Source organism: Stegastes partitus, unplaced genomic scaffold, assembly GCF_000690725.1.
Source record: "Stegastes partitus isolate 25-593 unplaced genomic scaffold, Stegastes_partitus-1.0.2 Scaffold1720, whole genome shotgun sequence".
In the NCBI taxonomy this organism is placed as follows: domain Eukaryota; kingdom Metazoa; phylum Chordata; class Actinopteri; family Pomacentridae; genus Stegastes; species Stegastes partitus.
Genome location: NW_007579451.1, coordinates 296 through 21,452, shown reverse-complemented (window position 1 = coordinate 21,452; position 21,157 = coordinate 296). Strand labels below are relative to the sequence as shown.

Sequence of the window (21,157 nt, the reverse complement as noted above, 5' to 3'; positions counted from 1 at the left end):
TGTGAGTGTGGAACCTGACGGACAGACTCAGTTCTCAGTCGGACTATTTTGGAGGAACACAAACGTCGACACAACACGGAAGTCGTAATATTTTGGTCGGAGCTGATTGGCTGGAAGAGCCGAAGACTTCCTGGTACACCACAGCAGCGTGAAGATGCGGTCAATGTTACCTGCAGTGGCTGAACAACTTTTTCGAGATATTCAAAAAACGTATCAGGAGACGTCTCAAAGTAAGACGACAGAGCCGAACACACGTACATGTTCATAAACGGTTAGCCTCGGCTGTAGCATCACAAGCTAACAGGTGTTTGTTGCACTGACAGACTATCAGGACTTTCTGAACTGAGTTAACTTCTCCGTTTTCAGGAAGGACCTGGTAACCATCCCATTAAAAAATAACGCCTTTACTGTCGTCCACAGTAACACTAACCTGTCATTTGGGATAATTTCACATTGTGTTGCCGCTGTTCCGTTGGTGCAGTTCACTATGTGGACTATAGGGGGCGCTGCTGCAGCAGTTTTCAGTCTCATTACAGACCAGTGCAGGATTACACCGCTAAAAAAATTAGGGAGGCGTTTTGACTTGTTATAGTTGGAAAAATTCACATTAATATCAACAGTTTTCTATTTATGTATCTAAATTAACCAAAACAGAAGCAGCTGAATGGATTTGAAGCGTCATAGGTTTTATAATTGACCCCCATGTTCTGGTGAAGGTGTGCTGTGGCCTGCTGGGACGCTCACATGGAGCTGAGCCATCATTTATGTAATGATGTCATGATTCACACATCACCAGCTTCATCACCAGGTTCCCAAAATCAGTCATCGAACATAATCAATTAATCAGACTTGATTTGTCTGTTCATACAGTTCAATTATAACGCGTGCTTTAAATAACGTGTACCAAAAATAAAGCCTCAAGTGAATTCTGAATCCAGAAAAGTAAAATAAGACAATAATAAAAGCTGAAATGATAAAAGACAGATTAAGAAGACATGTATAGTTGCAGTTTAGCCTCTATATGTGTCTCATAAAGAGTTTAAATTGTTGTGCTTTTATAAATTCATGCCGTCCTCCTTGTGTTGAGCTTTTGATGGTGTGTCATCATCACCAATTACATTTTGTGTTTGTTGTGTTGGTCGAATGCTCTAACACATGTTGAAAATCAATTACACAATCAATATTGAACTGAAGCTTGAATTTTAAATGATCAGTTGCGTATCGATTTGCAATATCTGTCTTTTATTCCCCTAATTGTTCAGCTATAGTTGTTCCTAATTAGTTTTTTTGTGTGAGAGGCATAAATGTGGAAACCCTAAAGACTAACAACAAGGTTTTTGTTTATTTTCATTTTTAAGGATTACCTGCCCCACCCTATTTCCCAATATTGCTGGCCCTTGTGGACTTTATTACCGTTACACCATTATTCCATAACTGTGGCTCGTAGTCTTTTTCTTTTTTTTTTAATGACTAAACTGAAGCATGCACTCCTATTTTTAGCTTTGGCTTTAGGCAGAGCTGGTTTATTCTCTGAGCTGAAGTCACGCCTGTGCAGGTTACAGCGTTGACACACAGCCAGTCTGAGGCCGTGGATTGCCCGAGGCCATCTCAACAGTTCCTTTTTTTACCTGTATTATTTAAAAAAGGCATTTGACTTGAACCTACAAATGTGTGGCCGTCAGCTTCCCTCTGTACATGTCGGTGTGTTGGTGCTGCGCCTGCAGGAGATAGGACACTATTTAGATGCAGAGCCGCAAAGCAGATATACAACCGTTTAAAATAAGTGATTGAAAATGTGGCTTGTGGTGCAAGTTAGAATTCAGAATGTTTAAAACGTGTGAGTAGCCATTGGTAATTGCATATAAAATCAAATGGATTTTTTGTTTTTATATTTCTATATATTTTTTACAGTGTTTTCTATTAAATGCAGTGTTACAGTTTATTGTGTCCTTAAGTGAGAACATCAGGTCCTCATTATCTGGGCAGAGCTCTCCGGTGGCTTATAAACATTTTTTAAGAGGCAGAGTCAAACTAAATCGGTGTAAGCAAGAAGTAACAGTTATTTTTGCTTATCTATATATTCTATCTTTACCTCTACCTCAACGTAAAAGCAGAGTTTGTCCTCTGAACACAATTCAAACATGCCAGCCCCATTCTCACATTAATATTTCTGGAGGAAACTGTCTCATCGCTGTTTAATTTGTGGGTTTTTTCTTTTTAAATAATCACTTTTTCTTTTTTTTTGCAGTCCCCAATGACCTGCTAATTGCGTAAGTATTAATTTTCTTCTTCCATTCTACATTCACTGCCATCACATTCACCTTTTACCAGCTCTGCCACCGATTACATTGTTTTTTCACCAGTAGTTTTTATTTCGAGACTATGATTAACACCAGTCATCCAGTCCTGTCTGAGCTGTGTCATAAGTAGAAGGGTCTGCATAAGGCTGATTTTAAGTGGGTGTGATGTGCAGAAACCACGATGAGGAAGACGAGGGAGGCATTTTCTACCGTCTGGATTTACCCCAGTGACGTCCTTCTGAGGCACATTGTCATGATGCTGCTATGTGTCTTTATGGAGACGTTTCCTGGCAGCGGTTTGGATAACACAGAGAGAGAAGGGGTGCTCCCTGTCTGGGTCAGCAGCACCACATCCTGTTTGTTAGTCAGGAAACCTCTGGTTTAGGGGCTCATCACACTCTGGTAGTTCACAAGCAGACCACTCCTGTTTTGAATGTGAGTCTTGGTTTCTATCAATATGAGAAGGAAGAGTTTTTAGTGAAGGATGACTGTCTCCTGCATCAACTTTATGTATCAGGTTTTAGTGTTACTCCCCTAAAATTAAAGAACAAACCCTTCTGTCTAGATTCACAGCACATGCACTGAGGAAATACTTGTAAATGAAGCAGCTATGCTAGTTCTTCTACCAATAGTAGCTGCAGGAACCAGCTCCACGAGAGGCTGATGAGACGGGCTTTCTGAAGACAAGTCACACATCGGTACAGGAGGAGGGAAGTTTCTGGATGTATAACTTGTATAATGTTTTAAAACTGCATTCTTGAGGAATCTTTTGGTCTTTGGTGATGTTGTCAAATGTCCACCAGCAGTATGAACCGAAAGATCATCAATATTGTATAATGTAAGAAAAGAAAATCCGCGAGCTTGAGAATCTAAAATCCCTCAAATATTTAGTGTTTTTGCTTTAAGAATGACAATCATCACAGTGTCATTCACGAACTCCTCACTCTGGAAGAGCTGCTCAGCCACTGATGTCTCAGAAAAGCCCAGAACATTATAAAGAACACTTCACACCCTGGTCACTCCCTGTTTGAGCTGTTGTCGTCTGGCAGAAGGTACAGATCACTCAGAACAAGGACACGTAGATTCAGAAACAGCTTCTACCCCACAGCAGTAACCACATTCAATAGATTTAAAACACAATACATGCTGCTAAGTGCATTCAGGGATTGTGCAGTTAAGAGATGGATGTATGGGTGTGTATTTGCATGTCTGTAATTATTTATTTAGATAGATATGTATTTTTTAACTACTCTCTTACAGTTTTTATCGTCTTATTTTGACATGAATGTTGCACTGTTGGTTTTAATTTCGTTGTCCTTGTTAAAATGACAATAAAGATTCTATTGTGTCTATTCTGAACCACACTTTGTTGCAGTCTTGTACGACATGTGCACATTTACACCTGAACAAAACAAAACCCCACAAAGCACACACTGGATGATGTCCTCAGGTGTTTCCCTTTACTGTCATCTTTATTTTCTAATGTTTTCCAGGCTGAGGTTTGTCTTCGGGTCTTGTGCGCTACAAGCTTTGGACTTGGTCGACCAGCGTTCGGTCACCTGTCTGTCGTCTCCCAGCGGACGCAAAGCCTTCCAGGTCTGTTACGTGTCTGTCAGCACAGCGCATTTACAATCACAGTCCTACATGCAAAGACGACATCCTAATGATTTTCATATTAACATCAAATTACTGCCTCAGTTCCGCAGCCGTCCACAGGAAAACATACGGCACAATTAGCGCGGAGGAGCATTCTTCTGAGTTAAACTATTAAATGTCAGGGTTTTCTGCAAAGATGCTATCAAATTCTTCATTTATTTTCTGTCCAAATCCCCTCCATCAGCTGTTTTTCATTTGGAGTCTAAACATGACCCGAGTCACGCTGTCCTCCGAGGTAGAGTCAGTAGGATGTAACGTCGCTTGTGGTGGGAGAGACACGGCGGTCCGCTGAGGCTGTGGTCATTGTGCCCCAAATTTCCTGTAAACTCCTTCAGGCTTCTGTAAAAATAGCTTTATGAAAGGTACCGTAAGTTACAATGCAGCTAAATAAAGACGTGGATTTTGTTCTGGTGGGAGACTTTCATCTCAGCCGTCGAGTCTTAATTGTTTCACTTCATTCCCCTGAAGGCTGTCTGATGTTTGTTGTCCAGCAGCAAACCATTAATATAATCATTGTTGTTTGTTCTTCTCTTCTGGAAAACATTATTCCCCCACATGAAAGTGTTTCCCTTTGTCTTATTGCAGAAGAAAGTTTACGTTACATTTCTTTACTTTTTAATTTAATATATGTCATTAGGCAGTCAGTTTTTCTATATACATATTTGGATTTTTATACTTTTCTGAAGGACAGTTTTAGATTCATAAAGCATCTTGTTTGTAGTTTAAATGTAATTTTGTCTGTTGCTGAACTACAATGATTCATTGATTAGATGGATTTAATGCAGATATACCTGATGTCTCCTTCCTGTCATGTGTGGGCATTTTCTGCTTGTTTCGTCACAGTGACGGTAAATGAAATGTATTTTGGTTGCCGTTTCTGGACGGCAAAACAAATATTTCAATGATATCACATTGAGCTCCAGGAAGCTGAGATGTTTGGGGTTTTTTTTCCACTACTTTTTTTTTCATTTCACATTTTCATAGGCTGAATGAATAATTGATTAAAGCTGGTGCAGGCAGCGAGATTTAAACCAATCACAGGTCTTTTCATCCACAGCAGGTGAGAGAGTATAAAGGGCAACAAAGACCACAGCGAGAGCCGGACGCGGTGGCACACAATGGGTTGGATGGGGGACTTTTCTTTGGCATACAAATCCTGGGTGAAGCCACAAATGAATGTTGACTTTTAGGTGACTATCTTTGTGAGTTTAAAGCATGTGCTCGTCTGGTCGAGGAGCTGAGAATAGAGCTGCAGCAGGGGAATGTATATATAATTTCAAAGTCTGGCTTTTTACTTTTTTTTTTTTTTTTTGCTCTTTCCAGATTTCTTCTTCCTGCAGTTTTAATGAGAAACAAATTGTCAGAGTAATCAAGTATGAAAATCATGTTAGGCTGGCTTCGCTGTTATTTGCTGCCTGTCTGTGTAGATCAGTGTCATTTAATTCTCTCCCAGGTTTAGAAGTCAGAATAATAATTTGGACATTGGCAGACTGTCTTGCCAACTCTAATGTCAGTGGGAGTCGCCCAAGTGTTAATTGTCAGACTGAACCTGTGGGAAGGTCACACATCCTCTGCTTGCTGCTCCGCTGCTCTGAGAGCCTTCAGTACAGATGCAGGCTGCTGCTCACACACAGCTGGAGATTCATTATGGATAAAACACTCATTGTAGAAGTAGTTCTGTATTTGGGAAACACATTTATTCAGTTCAAGACTTGCAGTCCTGAACAGAAGTCTCCATACACTTGATAAAACATGGATATCATTCATACAGATTTTGTCATATTTCTAGAAAACCTATAACAAATCTATTCAAGAACCAAAATGCACGATTGTTTTTTGTGACAAAGATGTGTTTCAGTGATGCCATTACAGAAAATTATTATAGGAGTCATGGGAAAATAAAGACTGCCATGACATACATGGTCTTTACAGGTGTATGTAAACATTTGTTCATGGTTGTAGATGTGAGGAATGAAACCGATCTAATGTCTGTACAACATAAGAACATTATGACGCTACAGCCAGCAGCCAATGAGCCTAACGTAGTACAAAGATTGGAAGCAGAGGGTTGATCTTCTCATGTGGCTCCCAGCAAGTAAGCAAATAAATGCAAAATCCAAAATGTCCAGCTATCCAGTCTGTTAGATGTGTTGAAGCTACATCAGCCACAACATTAAACCCTCTGACAGATGAAGTGCATAACGTTGATCATCTCATTACAGTGCACTGTTCTGCAGGGAAACCTTGGTTCCTGACCTTCATGTGGGTGTTACTTTTACATGTAGACCCTGTTGTAGGCCGGGGAGTCCAAACTCCTCAGGTACCAGTCTGATCGAGTATCTACCGAATGTGCCTTAAAAAACCCTGATCCATGGTGGCTCTACCCCACAACCCACGAGAGACAAAGAACCCTCTGCCTGGTCCTGGTGTAAGACACTACAGGACACCGCAGACGTCTGGTGTTTATGCACCGATGGGTCAGAGCGGTTTTAGCAGCACAGGGGGGACCTGCACCATATTAGGCAGCTGGTTTGAATGCTGTGACAGATTGGTATAGACCAGAACGTTGTTTTAGGTGATACAGAACTTTTCTGTTATATATCAGTCTTAATGAGACACTTTGAAGGAAAAAGTTTCAAGATTAACACAACGAAGCGTTGCTGAGTGTAAGGAGGAGGAGGACAGTATCATCAGGTTGTCGATGGAACGTGTTTTCTTTGGAGAGCAGCAGCCTTACATCATTCCTAATACACACGACTTTACAGGAAGTTTTTCAACACAAACTGCATTTTAATTATCACGTGATGTTCTACTTTGTCTTTATCACACATGTTGAAGATGGAGTTTATTCAGTCTTCAGCCGTGAGTGCTGCTGCTGTGGTCTTGGTCTGTTTTATGTTTGAACGCTTAGTGATGCATTGAGTGTTGCTTTACTTTACACAGTGTCTGTTTAGTTGACGTCTCAAAGCCATACAACAAGTATTCAGCTTACGCTCCCTGACGCTTTCCGTTTCAGTGCTTCAGTTGGCAGCTGTTAAACAAACCAAACTCTTTCCAAGTAAATATCCAAAACCAGCACGGTGTTAACCCTCTGAGCCCCAAAAATCATTTATCAGAGGCAAATATTGGGAGGACAGATAGAGACTTGCCAGATTTGTAACTTTCCAACAGTCTGTGAATGCACCATGTGTGACGTGGTTTGGTCAGTACAATGTTTTATTTACAGTCTATGACAAAAAAAAGACAAAAATAAGCTTAAAATCGTCATCTCATCCCAAAAAAAATCACAAACAAATTAACAGTTTGCCCCAGATTCTATAAAAAACTGTTCAAACAAAACCATTCTTTGGCACCACTGAGAGGCCACGAATGACTCATCTGCTACTAACAGCCATGAGGCAAAAACTCAGAGACTTATCAGGTGAATTGCAGTTTGTGTTTACACAGAGCAGAGAGGAGATGACGACAGAGGAAAAGAAAGCAACTTGATCAATAAAATAAATACAGCGCGGCTCGTACGCAGTATTTATCCAGAGAAGCAAGTTTGAAATTGTTGGTCTAGAACTGATGTGATGAGAAAAACGTTGTGCTTTGTGGAGGCTGTAAAAATGTAAATAGGTCTCGTCGAATAGAGCGTTTTATTTTAGTACTGGTGACACCTGAGGGCAGTTAGAGGAATGTTGTACATACGGTGATCAAAGAAATTATTATGATTGTTTTTTAACCTTCTTTTAAAAAAAATGATTTATGGCAGGGGTGTCCAATCCTGGTCCTCGAGGGCCACAGTCCTGCATGTTCTAGATGTGTCCCTCTTCCATCACTCCTGATTCAAATGATCAGCTCATCATGAAGCTCTGCAGAAGCCTGATAACGATCCTGATCATTTGAATCAGGTGTGTTGAAAGAGGGAAACATCTGAAACATGCAGGATTGTGGCCCTCGAGGACCAGGATTGGACACCCCTGATTGATGGTATTATGTTTGTGTCAGGGGCTGTAAGGTGGGGCAGTGCTTAGAACCGTTGCCTCGCAGCAAGAAGGTCATTGGTTCGTGTCCTGCTGAGGACACTCGGAATCTTTCTGCGTGGAGTTTGCATGTTCTCCCCGTGCAGCGTGGGTTCTGTTCGGGTTCTCCAGCTTCCTCCCACAGTCTAGAAACATGTTGAGGTTAATTGGTGATTCTAAATTGTCCGTAGGTGTGAATGTGAGTGTGCTTGGTTGTCTGTCTCTAAGTGTAGCCCTGTGATAGACTGGTTACCTGTCCAGGTGAACCTGCCTTCACCCTGAGTCAGCTGGGATAGACTCCAGCCTCCTAGTGAGGATTGAGCGGTATGTAGATGATGGATGGATGGATGTTTGTGTCATACAACAGAAAAAACATTCTTACTACGTCTCGTCATGGTTGTGCTGTTTCTGTACAGGTGCAGGATTTGATATTGCAGTAAAAAGAATGAAGAAAAGAAAATCATCCATAAGCTGCTTGAGGTTCATGTGGTTAAGATGTTTTAAGTTTTGGTTAAATTCAATCAAATCAGCTCTGTGACTTTTAAGAAGTAAAAGCTAAAGGAGGAGAAAAGGGGATGAGAACGGCACTTGAAGGATCAAAGGTGACGCTGTGACAGCCCTGATCTTTCAGGTTCGCCTCCAGGCTGTGTGTTTTAGCTGAAGATGGAGCATCTTTGGACAGCATGCGACAGCTCTGTCAGTTAGAGGAACGCCATGAAGTCTCTGGAATAGAGCGAAGCCAACGATGACGTCCGAGGAGCGGAAACTCATTTTACAAATAACGCTTCCCTGAAATTAGTCATCCGTTTGTCAAGAGTTCATATAAATTTCCTGTGAGCAGATGAGAGGATAAGAGAGAAGATGACTCTCACCAAATTACAGAAATGAGAATGTTATCTTAGACCCCACCGAGTTCTGTGAGAGTGTGCTTTAAGTGGGATGACGTGTCCGAGATGCTGCAACAGAAGCTGATAAATTCACAGACATTTTTATCAATTCCCGTTAATGTATTGTTTTAATGGGTTGCGATAGAGATTCTCATGTTGCCGTGGATATTTGGTTTCCTCTCCCCCCCAGAGGGAATAAATAACTCATGAGAACTTGGCATTTCACAGCTGGGATTATTCACCTTATCTCATTTCTAACGCTCGGTGACCTTTTCATAAGAAATGGTCCACCGACATCTGTTGGGAGGCAGAAGTCGTGACTTACAAACTTTAATGAAACTCAACAACTGCACGAACGGGAACGCTAAGAACAATTGTTATTACTATCTCGCAATCAGCCGCTTCTTCAGTTAAATCATTTTCCTTCCAAACCACCAAATTATTTACGTTACAGTGAAATAAATCAGAATAGTAGAGACTGTTATCATTTGAGAAGCTGGAGCAAGAAAATGTTTGGCATCGTTTGTCTTTTTTTTTTTTCCTTCGGGTCGACTAACATGTTTTCTTTTTTTTTGATACTGTCACAAATTATTGGTAATCAAGGAAACTGATAGCCAACATTTGGAACGCATACATTTGCAGTACAAATGTAAATCTTTACAAACTCCAACACAAAGCTTCATTGAACATTTACCCTTCAGCAGGAATAACTGTAACTGCATCAGTTTAATTCACCTGGTTTCAGTTAACAAAACCATAACGATAATCAGATTAAATTGGAAGAATGTTGACTATCAAATCCAATCAAGGCCACTAATTAGTTGACTCCTTATGCCCCTTAATCTTATTTTTGTTTGACATTAATCATCAAACTTATTGCAGATGATGTTTTCTGTTCAGCGCCTCTGTTAATCATTAATCCGCTAATATTTGTCCGAACACAAAGAAACTGTGGACGGCAGCAAATTAAATATTGAGATTGTTGGTTCTGTATTTGAGTCATTTTTATTTATTTTTATTTTTAAAAAAGGATGCAGTAGTAGAGAGATTGCCAGCTTGGAGTCAGCGTTTTCTACGCCTCAGATCATGTTTGACATCGCTGATCAGATACTGTTTGATGTCTGCGGCTAGCAGAGCGTGAAGGCGAGTCGAGATAATGTCGCGCCTGAGCGAGCGACCGGTTGTGAGGAGAGGAAGCTGAAGGGACTCTAAATTATATTATCCTCTCTGAAGTGCCATCAGTTTGCCAAAAGATTCACCTGATTGGAATGAAGAGCAAAGTCTGTGTGGCTCAGAGAAGAAGGCTTTAGAGCAGGGGTGTCCAATCCTGGTCCTCGAGGGCCGCAATCCTGCAAGTTTTAGATGTTTCCTTCTTCCAACACACCTGATTCAAATGATCAGCTCATCATCAAGCTCTGCAGAAGCCTGATAACGATCCTGATCATTGTGTTGGAAGAGGGAAACATCTGAAACATGCAGGACTGTGGCTCTCGAGGACCAGGATTGGACACCCCTGCTTTAGAATCAGCACACATGAAGCACTCAAGTCAAACTAAACGTACCCAGTCAGTAGTGAGCGGTGACGCAATACACAGACGAATGACAGAAAACATGACGTCTCTTTGTGACGTGTTGGACCACCACATGCTGCCACAACAGCTTAGCATTGATTCTCCAAGTGTCTGAACGTCTACTGGAGGGATGGTCCCCATTCTCCTCCATCATGTTACCTAATCAGGTGTTTTGATGATGGTGATGAAGAGTGCTGTTGAACTCGTCGCTCCCAAATCTCCTAAATGTGTTCAGATCCGGAGCCTGTAACACATGACTCACATTATTTGTATAAAACCGTTCGTTGACCCGTCGTGCTTTATGGAAGCATTGTCATCCTGGAAGACATCATCAGGGTAGAGATGCGTCATTATACCATCCAGCCCCCTACCGCCCCACTCTGTATTGATATGCAGTAAATTTTTATGTCTGAGGGGACTAGTGGACCTAAATCATGTCCCCCTCACAGCTCAACACAGCCACCAGACCCTCTCTGTGTACGGGTGAGGGGTCAGGTTTTTCCTTTAATTTGTCTCCTGTCTGTACCGTATGACGACATACAGATACAGTGGCTTCCCAGAACTTTTAATTTTCCCAAAGCCCTGTTTGTGAGGTGGACACAGCGGACAGAGGGCTGTCCCGACTCCTGGTCCTCTGGCTCACGATGGCTTCCTGAGAAGTATTCCCGTGAGAGCCAGTGTTTCAAGAAGAGACGGAGCCAAAAACTTTTTAACTCTCACCGTACCATCTGCAGCGAGCAAATGACAGATCTTGATGTATAGTGTTTGTCGAAGAGGCCTGGATCACTGCCAGGAGGTGGAAGCCTGCAGTTTGTTGTGCCTTTTGATGATACTCGCTGCCAGCTTTGCGGTGTCGAGCTGCAGCAGAGCCACATTATCTGTGAAGCCAGCAGGAAACAAAAGGGGCCCAAGTGTGTGAGCGGGTTTTCAATAAACTTGGCTCTTTACAAACTCTTGCAGTCCTTGGCTTGGTCGCCACAGTTTTGCTGCTTCTGTCCTCATCGTGGTGTGCACCGGCGCTGTGTTCATCTTTCCTGAGGTGCTTTAAGTCCATGTAATTGTCTCTCTTGTTCTTTATTTATAATGAAGTGTCACATTGAACAAATGAGGTGCTTTTACTTTTGTAGGTCATAGGGAAAGGTAATTTATTGGAGCTCTGGAGAATAATGGAGCCTGCTCTGCCATCTTGGGAAGCATTAGTTATGGTGAAGTGTCGAGCTAATCCACCGAGCTAATGTCCTCATGTGCCATGTGCATGAGGACGACGCCTAAATCACTGTCTGTAGCGGGGAGTGAGTGCCGACACCGCGATCTGTCAGCCAAGGCCATTAAACACTCCATACAGCTTGTTTAAAAATGCATCATTTCTACCTCGTCTCCCCCCAAAAAAGCTAATGTGAAATGATGAGGTTGGTGGAAGAAACCTCACCTTCAACCCGAAGGATTATGAAAGATTTAAGAGGAGAATCCAACTGTACATAGTTCACAGCAGTTGACGTCTCTAATTTGAACTGTAAAGTCAGTAGTTCTGAACCCTGTAAGCCGGAAAGGAGCCAAAGCAGTCACTGACTTCTAGCTTCGACATATTACAACCCAAAAAAAAAAAAGTGTGTTTGAATGGAGGACTTACAGCTGTGTACTAGAAGCCGCGCCGACATCCCAAAAAACATAGCGTGACTGCGCTCATAATGTGTGAACAGTTTGATTTCCCACATGAAGCAGCTGCACGGCTTGTCTGCAGATGACATCATGACTAGTCGGGGAGGAAACGCTTCTAATTCACAAGCACTGAATTGGAGAAATCACATGAATAGAGAAATAAAAGTGCAGATTTGTCTTGTTTGCTTTACTGTTGGTCTCCATTAAAATACATGACGATTGTTGGAGGTTACCAAGACAGACAGATGAGATTGTCTGTTGAAAAAGGAGAAGATGTTCCTGGAAACCAGCTCGTGTTCTTGCTACTTTGATTCTGGGAGCTCGACCGTCTTGCCTGAACTCGTTGAGGGACATTTGGGATGCAGGAAAGAGCTTGTTTCCCTTCATGCCTTTTCACGTTTTTACTGTCTCCTCTGCTGCTCAGCCGCAGCACAGGCAGCTGCCAACACAAACACTCCATGAACCTCCTCCTCATAAAGAAGCAGTTCATATTTATCTCTGCGCTTAATCTTTCAAATCAGGTCACGGCAAACGAGCTTTCATAGATTTAAATGTTCTTTGCATGAATGTGTTGCAGGTAACGGGAGGCTCGGGGACGTTGTACACTTGCTTCTTGTCCTGCCACTACTGCCCCTGTCCTGCCTTCGCCTACACGGTGCTACGCAGGAATGAAGGCCTGCTGGTGAGTCTCCTGCAAGTTGTTTCATACATTTGGCCTCATGTCAGGCGACTGATGTGTTTTATTCAGGGTCAAAACCAGTTATTAGGAAGCAAGGAGACGAGTATTTAGAACTAAAATATATTTGCAGTAACTATAAAGATCTTGGTGTCAAAATTCACTCGAACAAATAAACTTCATTGTAATGTTCTTGCGTATGTTTTATTAATGTTTAATTGAAAGAGAGTTTTTCAACATTTTTCCTTCAGTGCTGATTGGCTGTTACTCCTGACGTGTAGCCAATCAGATCCGTGGGCGGGACGTTGCTCGAGGGACAAAAAACAGAGAAGCAACAAAATAGTGCATTTTTAAATTAATTGATTTTAGCAAGAATCTGTTTAAAAAAAACAAAAACACTTTGCAGAAAAATACAGACTTTTGGCTGTGATAGTTGAACTCAGCTAAATATCATGTTTAGTTATGTAACATATAATGATATTTAGTTGGGTCCAGAAAGTCAGAAAATCTTCCAAAAGTGTGTTAATGCTAATATACCATTTGAAAAAATAACCTTAAATAACACATTATTCTGAAAATGTTCTACTCTTGCATTCTGAATTAAAGATAGTCTAATAAATCGGAGCCTTTTGCTCTTTCCTAAAAGTTAAACAACAGAATTCCTTCCAGCAGTGCCTGTGTTTTTAAGTGGTTACTGAAGTCATCACTCCTGCCTTTATCTGCTTACTGTCGACACTTTCCATTTTTTAATGTTTATTTTGGGATTGTTTTGTTGTGTTTATTTGTGGACGTGTGCTGCTGCCTTTCTTGGCCAGGTCACCCTTGTGAAAGAGGTTTCGATCTCAATTAGTCTTTTATCTGGTTAAATAAAAGTCAAATTTAAAAAAAAAGAAAAAAGAGTTTTTTATAAATTGTTGTATTTTTCAGAATCTGCTCAAAGTTACATTTCGTTCAGGGCTTTTTAATTAATGTGTTCACATCGTCATAAAAATGAGTTATTTTATTTGCTGACCTTAGCAATATTAGTATCTGACTGATCTTCAGTTTTAGAATAATATTGACAGAGAAAAATAAAGATTTATCCTCCTATGAAAAACATGCAGAGCAGTTTTAGTGTGTTTTCTGTCCTGGGTGGTCCTGCACCTGTCACAGGGTTGGGCTTCAGCCTATTTGTAGCCTGCGAGGTGAAACCCAGGGCACTGGCACCAAATAACCTACCAAACTGTACCGTAACTTATTTTGAGAAGGAGATGCCCCCACACCCAAAGTGGAAACTACAAAACATCCTTAATGGTGTAAAGAAATAATCAACAAGTCCAGAGCTTTACTGAGAACAAGACAAACGAACCACTCAACAAAGGCTGTCCTGCTGGGGTTGAACTCAGAGCACACGTATATGGTGCACGTTATACACGGTAGCATATTTACACACAGTTGTGAAAGCCGTTTCACAGACATTGTGTCTTGTCAGTCAAGCGTGCGTCCTAGAAAAAACCTTCACCCAGTCAACTGAGACAAAGCACACGTTGAAATGTGTGTGACAGATGTGCTGTGGTCAGGTCGTGTTTTTGTCTGGTCACTGATGGGCGTCTCCCCGTGGCTCTGACTGGCTGTTTTGGCTCTAAATATGTGCAAGCGAACGACCTCCGCTCCTCCTCCGACTGTTGGGGAGATTGGTCTCCCTGGAGGATGCTGCTAAAATCAGTGTGAGAAACAGAGAAGGGCAGAAGAACATGGAGACTCCCCGTGAGCGCATCAGCACCACGGATGTTCTCCACGACAACACATGAGCAGCAAAAATGAAGAATATTCATTAAATTCAACTTTTCTAGCTAGTTGGAGGAAGCAGGAGTTGAAGGAGTTGAGTTTGTGTTGTTCGATGCGTGAATGGTTGTCGGTCAGATTTGAACAGAACTCTCCGATCCCAAAATAAAAACCCTTCAACACTCTAGAGACAGTGAGTTTGGCCATGCAGGCTGTCGTCCTCCCCGCTGGAGCCACGTTGTTCGCTCTGGCGCTCTGCAGACTCCAGCATGACTGGATAAGGCCAAACCAGGTCTGCTCTGTGCTGCAAGTAGGTCAGAGAGCCGATAAACGTGTTCTCACGCCAACAGCAGACGTCCGAGCGCTGATCAATAGTCGAGAGGAGACGAAGGGAAACAAACGTCCTTTATCACGTACAGCGCACTTCTGTCCTTTTCAGTTCGGTCATATTTATGTTAAACACAAAGCCACAGAAGTGTGAGTGTGGAGGAGAACTCATCTATGATGCATGCAGCAGGCTGAGGGTGAAAACAAGTCAATGATTAACATGTTAATGCAGATAATAATGAGAGGAGCCTCTGAATGGTTTCAGTGCAGCACTGCAGGCCACACATTTAGCCACCGGTGTTACTTCTTATTCATCACAGAGACAGCCATTTAAAACAATAGGCCCTAACAACCCCTTCATCAAAAGTGCTTTTCATTTATATAAATGTTTAGAGTTTGATATAAATACTGGTAATTGTTCTGGCATTTGCTTCGTGACCAATGTTCTCAGTGGAAGGATTAGTCAGTGGAACATTTCCAGCAGGTCCGAGCCGAGCGGTGCCTTTCTGGTCACGCCTTAACATCGGATCTCTGAATGTAGAGTACCTGGACTGTCATTATGGTTTCATATCCGCGTCATTAATCACACTGATGCCGGTGTCCACGTAATAAATCGATGTCTGCAATCTTTTCTCGCAGTGCAAACACATCCTGGCTGTGTACCTGTGTCAGGCCATGGCTGTGACTCAGCAGGAGAGTGTGTCTGATCAGCAGATGTCCACGCTGCTCAGCAGGACGGCGGCGCTGTGACAGCAGGTGGACCGCTACACCTGGGGCTCACTCGGGGACACGGAGCCTCTTCTGGATGACGGCCGATGCTTTAAATGGACACTTTGGGTCACTGCAGACGGGACCGGAGCACGGGAATCAGAGTTCCTGCTCTTTCATACGTCTCTCTGAAAGACTACAGATGTTGCCTTTATTTGTTTTATTTTTTTCAAGAGTTCCTAATCTGTTTCCAAGTATGTGACATCTGTTCGATGAGTACATGCTGCTTTATTTTTAGTTTCCTTTTATCTGAAGCACCATGAATTACAGGGATAGTGAGCATCTGTGTGCTGAACTTCACGTTTTAAAGACATGAAAACATTTTGCAATGTGCCTTTTGTAAATACAGTTAAACCCAAATAGATTCCAAATTGTGATTTATAGTACATTTGTTTATGGCCAATAGGTTTCTTCTGCATAAGAACATAAACTAGGGTCAAAAGGTGGTAAGACCCCGTGTTAGAGATGCTAATGCTACATTTCTCTCTCTTACATTTTTACTGAAAATGTAATTCCAAAATTATTCATCATTTTTATTTTTTTTGCCACAACAGTTTTTATATTTGCTAACAATCTTTCTGTGTTTGTCCACTGGGATTTTGTTCCTCTCCTCCCAGTGATGATCTCCAGGTCTTTCTTGCCGTCGCACCTCCTCCACAGATTCTTGACGGGATTCAGGTCTGGACTCTGGCTGAGCCGCTCCAACTTGTTCATACTGTTGTGTGTTTTGGATCTTTGTCTTGTTGAAAGATCAAAAGCTGCTCAAAGATGTTACAGGAAACATTTGGAATGATATAAAAGATGCATTTTGTAAAAAGAATTGTAAATAAAAAAGGAAAGGCATTATTATTAATTTTGGACATGGCAATTTTATTAAGACATCCATCCATCCATTTCCTACACTGGGGTCGTGGGGGGCTGGAGTCTATCCCAGCTGACTCAGGGTGAAGGCAGGTTCACCTGGACAGGTCACCAGTCTATCACAGGGCTACACTTAGAGACAGACAACCAAGCACACTCACATTCACACCTACGGACAATTTAGAATCACCAATTAACCTCAACATGTTTTTGGACTGTGTGGGAGGAAGCTGGAGAACCTGGAGAGAACCCACGCTGCATGGGGAGAACATGCAAACTCCACGCAGAAAGATCCCGGGTGTCCTCACCAGGACGCGAACCGGCGACCTTCCTACTGTGAGGCAACGATGCTAACCACCGCTCCACCTTGCAGCCCCTTAGTAAAACGTAAATAGTTCAAATGTATCCTTAATATCTCTAATACAAGGTCGTACTGTTTTTTTTGGTCATTTCCGGCCATAACAAACCATCCATCCATCATCTATACACCGCTTAATCCTCACTAGGGTCGCGGGGGGCTGGAGTCTATCCCAGCTGACTCCATAACAAACCTATTGGTCAAATAAAAATTCACTATAGATCAAAATCTGGCAAAGGTGTGAATAATTTGGGGCTCAAGTGTATAAATGATCACATGATTTAAAACTGAAATGTTAGGAATAAAGACCGATGTTTAACAATATAAACATTGCCTTTATTAACAAAATAATTCACCATACATACAGATTGCATCATGTTAAATAGCAGTATCAGTTTGCAGTTGTAGTTTTGTTGAATGAACAAAAGAATGGCCTCTTGAAAAGTGGAGCATCAGCTTGACCACAGTGGATGTTTCTCCTGATTAGTAACGACACTACAGCACACCGACAGATAGGTACTTCGGAATGAAAGGCAGGAATGTTGAACTAGATCAACTCGTTATTGTCCGTCTTACCTTTAAAATTGGAGAAAAAAAAATGCAATAGTTTGACATCAATCAATAGCTTGTAGAAAGCCGGACACCTACAGTACTTGTTTTTACACATCAGTCAACAAAGACAATAATACGACGTTACAGTGCAGTTACAGTATAGATGTCTCCATTGGAATGTACTAAAACGTTGGCACACTCCTGTGTTTTAGCCCTTGAAGTTAGTCAGAGGTGGTACACTGGACACAACGGCCAATGAGGGGAGATATAGTGAAGCAGTGGAGGCAGGTGCTCAAGTCAAGAACACTCATTTAACACCAACACAACATGGTTCAACAACAACAGTGAAGCACACCAAACAGGGAAAAGTCTAAAATGTCAGTGCAATGTTTTCATTTGTGTAGTGATGGCTCTCAGGTGACCAGAACACCTTCAGTTCTTCACATAAGTTACGACACTCTGAACAAAACTGCTCTTCTGATTGAATTCACAAAGACCTGTTTTTTTTTTCTTTTTTTAATGATTTATAAGCTCTTGTTCCGTCTTCAGTCACATATGATGTTAACCACCTCTATCATGAAAGATGCAAACCGTTCCTCAGCCTACGATGCTGCACTTTGTGCATCACTGAAATCAAAGAATTTGTCTCTAAGACAGTGATTCCTTAGTGTTCCCTCAGATTCTGTTTCTATCATCAGCTGGACTGAAGTCGTCTATTTTTGCCAGCACAAAGAAGATTAGAATCCTCAGTTATAGGATGCAACGCATTTCAGAGGTTATGCCCTTAAAATAAAATGTATTGTTTTCTCAAATGAAACAGCTCATCTCAGCTCAGTGAGTGACTTGTGGAGGACTCACCAGCAGCCTCAGGATCCCGGCTGAGACTGTCTGAGGGGAGCGGTGTCGTCAGCCGGACTCCTACAGCAAGTACGAGAACCAAAGGGAATGCGGAGCTTGGATGATGAGGAATAATGTGAATTGCATTGATTGGAAGTGTCCAGTTTGACACTGTCCTCCAGGTTCAGCATGTTCACACTGAAGACGCTCTGTGCAGATGCCATATTTCTACAAAGGGTACAATCAGTCTCCGACTTCCTGAGCTTTTGTCTTAACAAAAAATGGAATTGATGTGGAGCACCACTGGGGGTGTGTTTCTGCTAAACTACGTCTCATTTCTGGGTTTGCGTGACTGATTCGCATCACGCTGTTCATTTTGGAGTCCTTGTACCTCTAGTTCACAGCCACAGGGCTTACAGGATCATTCTGCTGCCCCTATGGCTATGAGAGATGACTCATGGGGAAGGAAAAGCTTTTTTTTTGTCCCCTTCTGTTTGTTTTTGCATGTCTATCCCTGTTCTTTTAATTTAGTTAATGGCGGCTTCCTGTGTGCAGAATGTCTGATCCGTCTGCCTGCACACAGGAACACCTGCACACTCTGGCTGAGCTGAACAGCAGAGCGATGGGAACATTTCTGCTACTCTGGTGTATTTTTGTTGTTTGTCTCTAATTTTGAATATAAACATGAGCAATACCACACTTCCTGCTCCTCTTATAATCAAATAAAAGCTAAAGAGATCCTATCAGTCGTGTAAATTGAGCCTGTGATGAAGATGAGTATGAAGGTTGTTGAGCCAAAAATAACTACGGACAAAGACGACTACTGTTGTACCTTTTTAGGTCCACAAGCACAGATCTAACCACACAAGTGTTTTTTTTTTTTTGATCTTTACATTCTCAAAGACATGGTCTGGCAATAAATAAAGTATGAAACAGTGGCACTGAATGTTGATGATATAAAATAGCAGGGCGAAGAAAAGAGGAGTGTTTGTAACAGGGTGGATTCAGAGCGATAAATAGCATTTTAAGTTTGGATCCTGTTCACAGTCCTACAAATCCAGTTAGCTTCAACAAAATCAAAAATCCTTCACAATACAAAAGTTATGTAAGACTCGCTATTCAACATTTCACTGCTTGACCCCTGATACTCATAAATAAATGTCCACATTCAAGGCGCATTTGACATCATCTTCACACATCATACCCTTGTTCTGTAAACATTATAATCCTCAGTGAAATTTAAAATTCAACACCGAAACAACAGAGTCGACACAGATGGCACTCCTCCTCTATAGCAGAGGGTCGATGGTCATGTGGATCTGGTCTCTGTTGCGTCTGCTGCCGTTGGAGCTCAGGTACAGCTCCTCCTTGCGGCAGAGGAAGTGCTGTTCCAGGATCTTGCGGAAGGTGTTCCTGAAGTCCTGGATGCGGTAAGCGTAGATGATGGGGTTGACCGCAGAGTTGGCGTGAGACAGAATGATGGCCACGTACATGACGACTTCCGGCTTCTTCAGCTCCCCGTAGAACAGCGTGAGGCAGTTGAGGATGTGGACGGGCAGCCAGCACACGGCGAACAGTCCCACGATGATGGAGAGGGACTTGGCGGCCCGGATCTCCTTCTGCAGCAGCCCGTGGTGATGGCTGTCCCCGTTGCCCACACACTTGAGCTCGATCTGCCTCAGCTGCTTCCTGGCCACGGTGAAGATCTTGACGTAGATGCCCAGCATGATGAGCAGCGGCAGCAGCACGCACACAAAGAAATTAAAGTAGACCATGTAATGCATGTCTACCACGCTCTCAAAGAAGCAATCGAGCTTGCAGCTCTGCAGTAAGTCCCCGCTGCCCGGCAGCCCCTGCATGTGGCCAGTGTTCGTAGTGTTGTCCGACCCAGAGCTGTCGTTCCTGCAGCTCTTGTACTTCAAGTTCCATCCGAAGAAGGGGATGAGACCGATAACAAAGGAGAGGATCCATAAAATAGCGATGATCTCTCTGGCAGTTTTTCCCGTCATCAACTCCTTGTACCTGGAGAAAACACAGCAGAGGTTACTGTCTGAATCACATGTGGAAGGAACACTTGTCTCACTGCATCTTGTAAAGTCTTTCTGCTCTGGAAAAGCCCCTAAAGATCACTGACCTGTTTGTTTGCTTCCAATAAAGTGAACTAATGTTGACTTTCTTGACATTTTGCAGTTTGCTACTGTGGCCTTTCTGACACATCGCATTAGTCTGAAGTGCCAGGAACCACACTGGACTAACAATGAGGCAGCTACGTGTTGCAGGAAATACAGACTTTTTTCTTTAATGTTGTTCAAAAGACAAAAGAGGAACCACAAAGGCAAAGTACAACACAAAGCATCTGCACGGCCGTCCACACGGCTCTTGGCTAAATCAGAAACACACGACCGAAGCAACAAGACAGAAGAAGTTCAAGCACGTCAAAACACAAAGACACGGATCGTCTTCTACAACGTGGCAGTCAGACAGCCTCAATTTTGTAAAAATTGATTTTGACAGTGATGTTTGCTTTTTGGTTTCTAGCAGCAGTGGAGGAAGTAAAAGTCTCAGAACCACACTATAACTCCTCTGCCAGAAGTAAAACTCCTGCTTGTTGTCAATAAAAATAAATAATGTGGCTACAAATTTATTCAAATTCACTTAAAAAAGTAAAAGTACTGATTTACTGATTGAAATGGAGATAATCATAACTCTATACATCAATGAGCCACAGACAGATAAAGTGAACAACACTGAAAATCCTGTAACAGTGCAATGTTCTGCTTGGAAACTTTGGGTCTTAGAATACATGTGAATGTTTATTTGACAAGTACCACCTACTTATTTAACTATATTTGCAGAAGAAGCTCACCCCTCCAAGGGTAACTGTTCACCAGAAGGCACATAGGACACTCTGAAGGCAACTGGAAGGTCCTTTGGTCT

General features: G+C 42.2%; 2 protein-coding genes across 2 annotated transcripts; one reads left to right on the top strand and one right to left on the bottom strand.

The window, feature by feature from the left end:
- Positions 1-136: 136 nt before the first annotated feature.
- Positions 137-16,470, top strand: zswim7 (zinc finger, SWIM-type containing 7). The gene is made up of 5 exons (XM_008301828.1): positions 137-230; positions 2,249-2,270; positions 3,794-3,896; positions 12,655-12,759; positions 15,484-16,470. The coding sequence occupies exons 1-5, from the start codon at positions 155-157 to the stop codon at positions 15,592-15,594; spliced, it is 417 nt and encodes a 138-aa protein (XP_008300050.1). The 5' UTR covers positions 137-154; the 3' UTR covers positions 15,595-16,470.
- Positions 16,471-17,145: 675 nt separating this feature from the next.
- adora2b (adenosine A2b receptor) lies at positions 17,146-20,242 on the bottom strand (the record flags this gene model as incomplete). Its single annotated transcript, XM_008301847.1, has 1 exon — positions 17,146-20,242. A coding segment is annotated over one exon (733 nt), but the record flags the coding sequence as incomplete, so codon positions are not given.
- Between the last annotated feature and the right edge of the window lie 915 nt (positions 20,243-21,157).

Excerpts from the sequence above, each read along its gene's own strand:
- zswim7 (XM_008301828.1), top strand. The coding sequence starts at position 155 with ATGCGGTCAATGTTACCTGCAGTGGCTGAACAACTTTTTCGAGATATT. Across the intron at positions 2,271-3,793 it reads CCCAATGACCTGCTAATTGC|GCTGAGGTTTGTCTTCGGGT; the intron begins GTAAGTATTAAT and ends AATGTTTTCCAG. Across the intron at positions 12,760-15,483 it reads GCAGGAATGAAGGCCTGCTG|TGCAAACACATCCTGGCTGT; the intron begins GTGAGTCTCCTG and ends CTTTTCTCGCAG.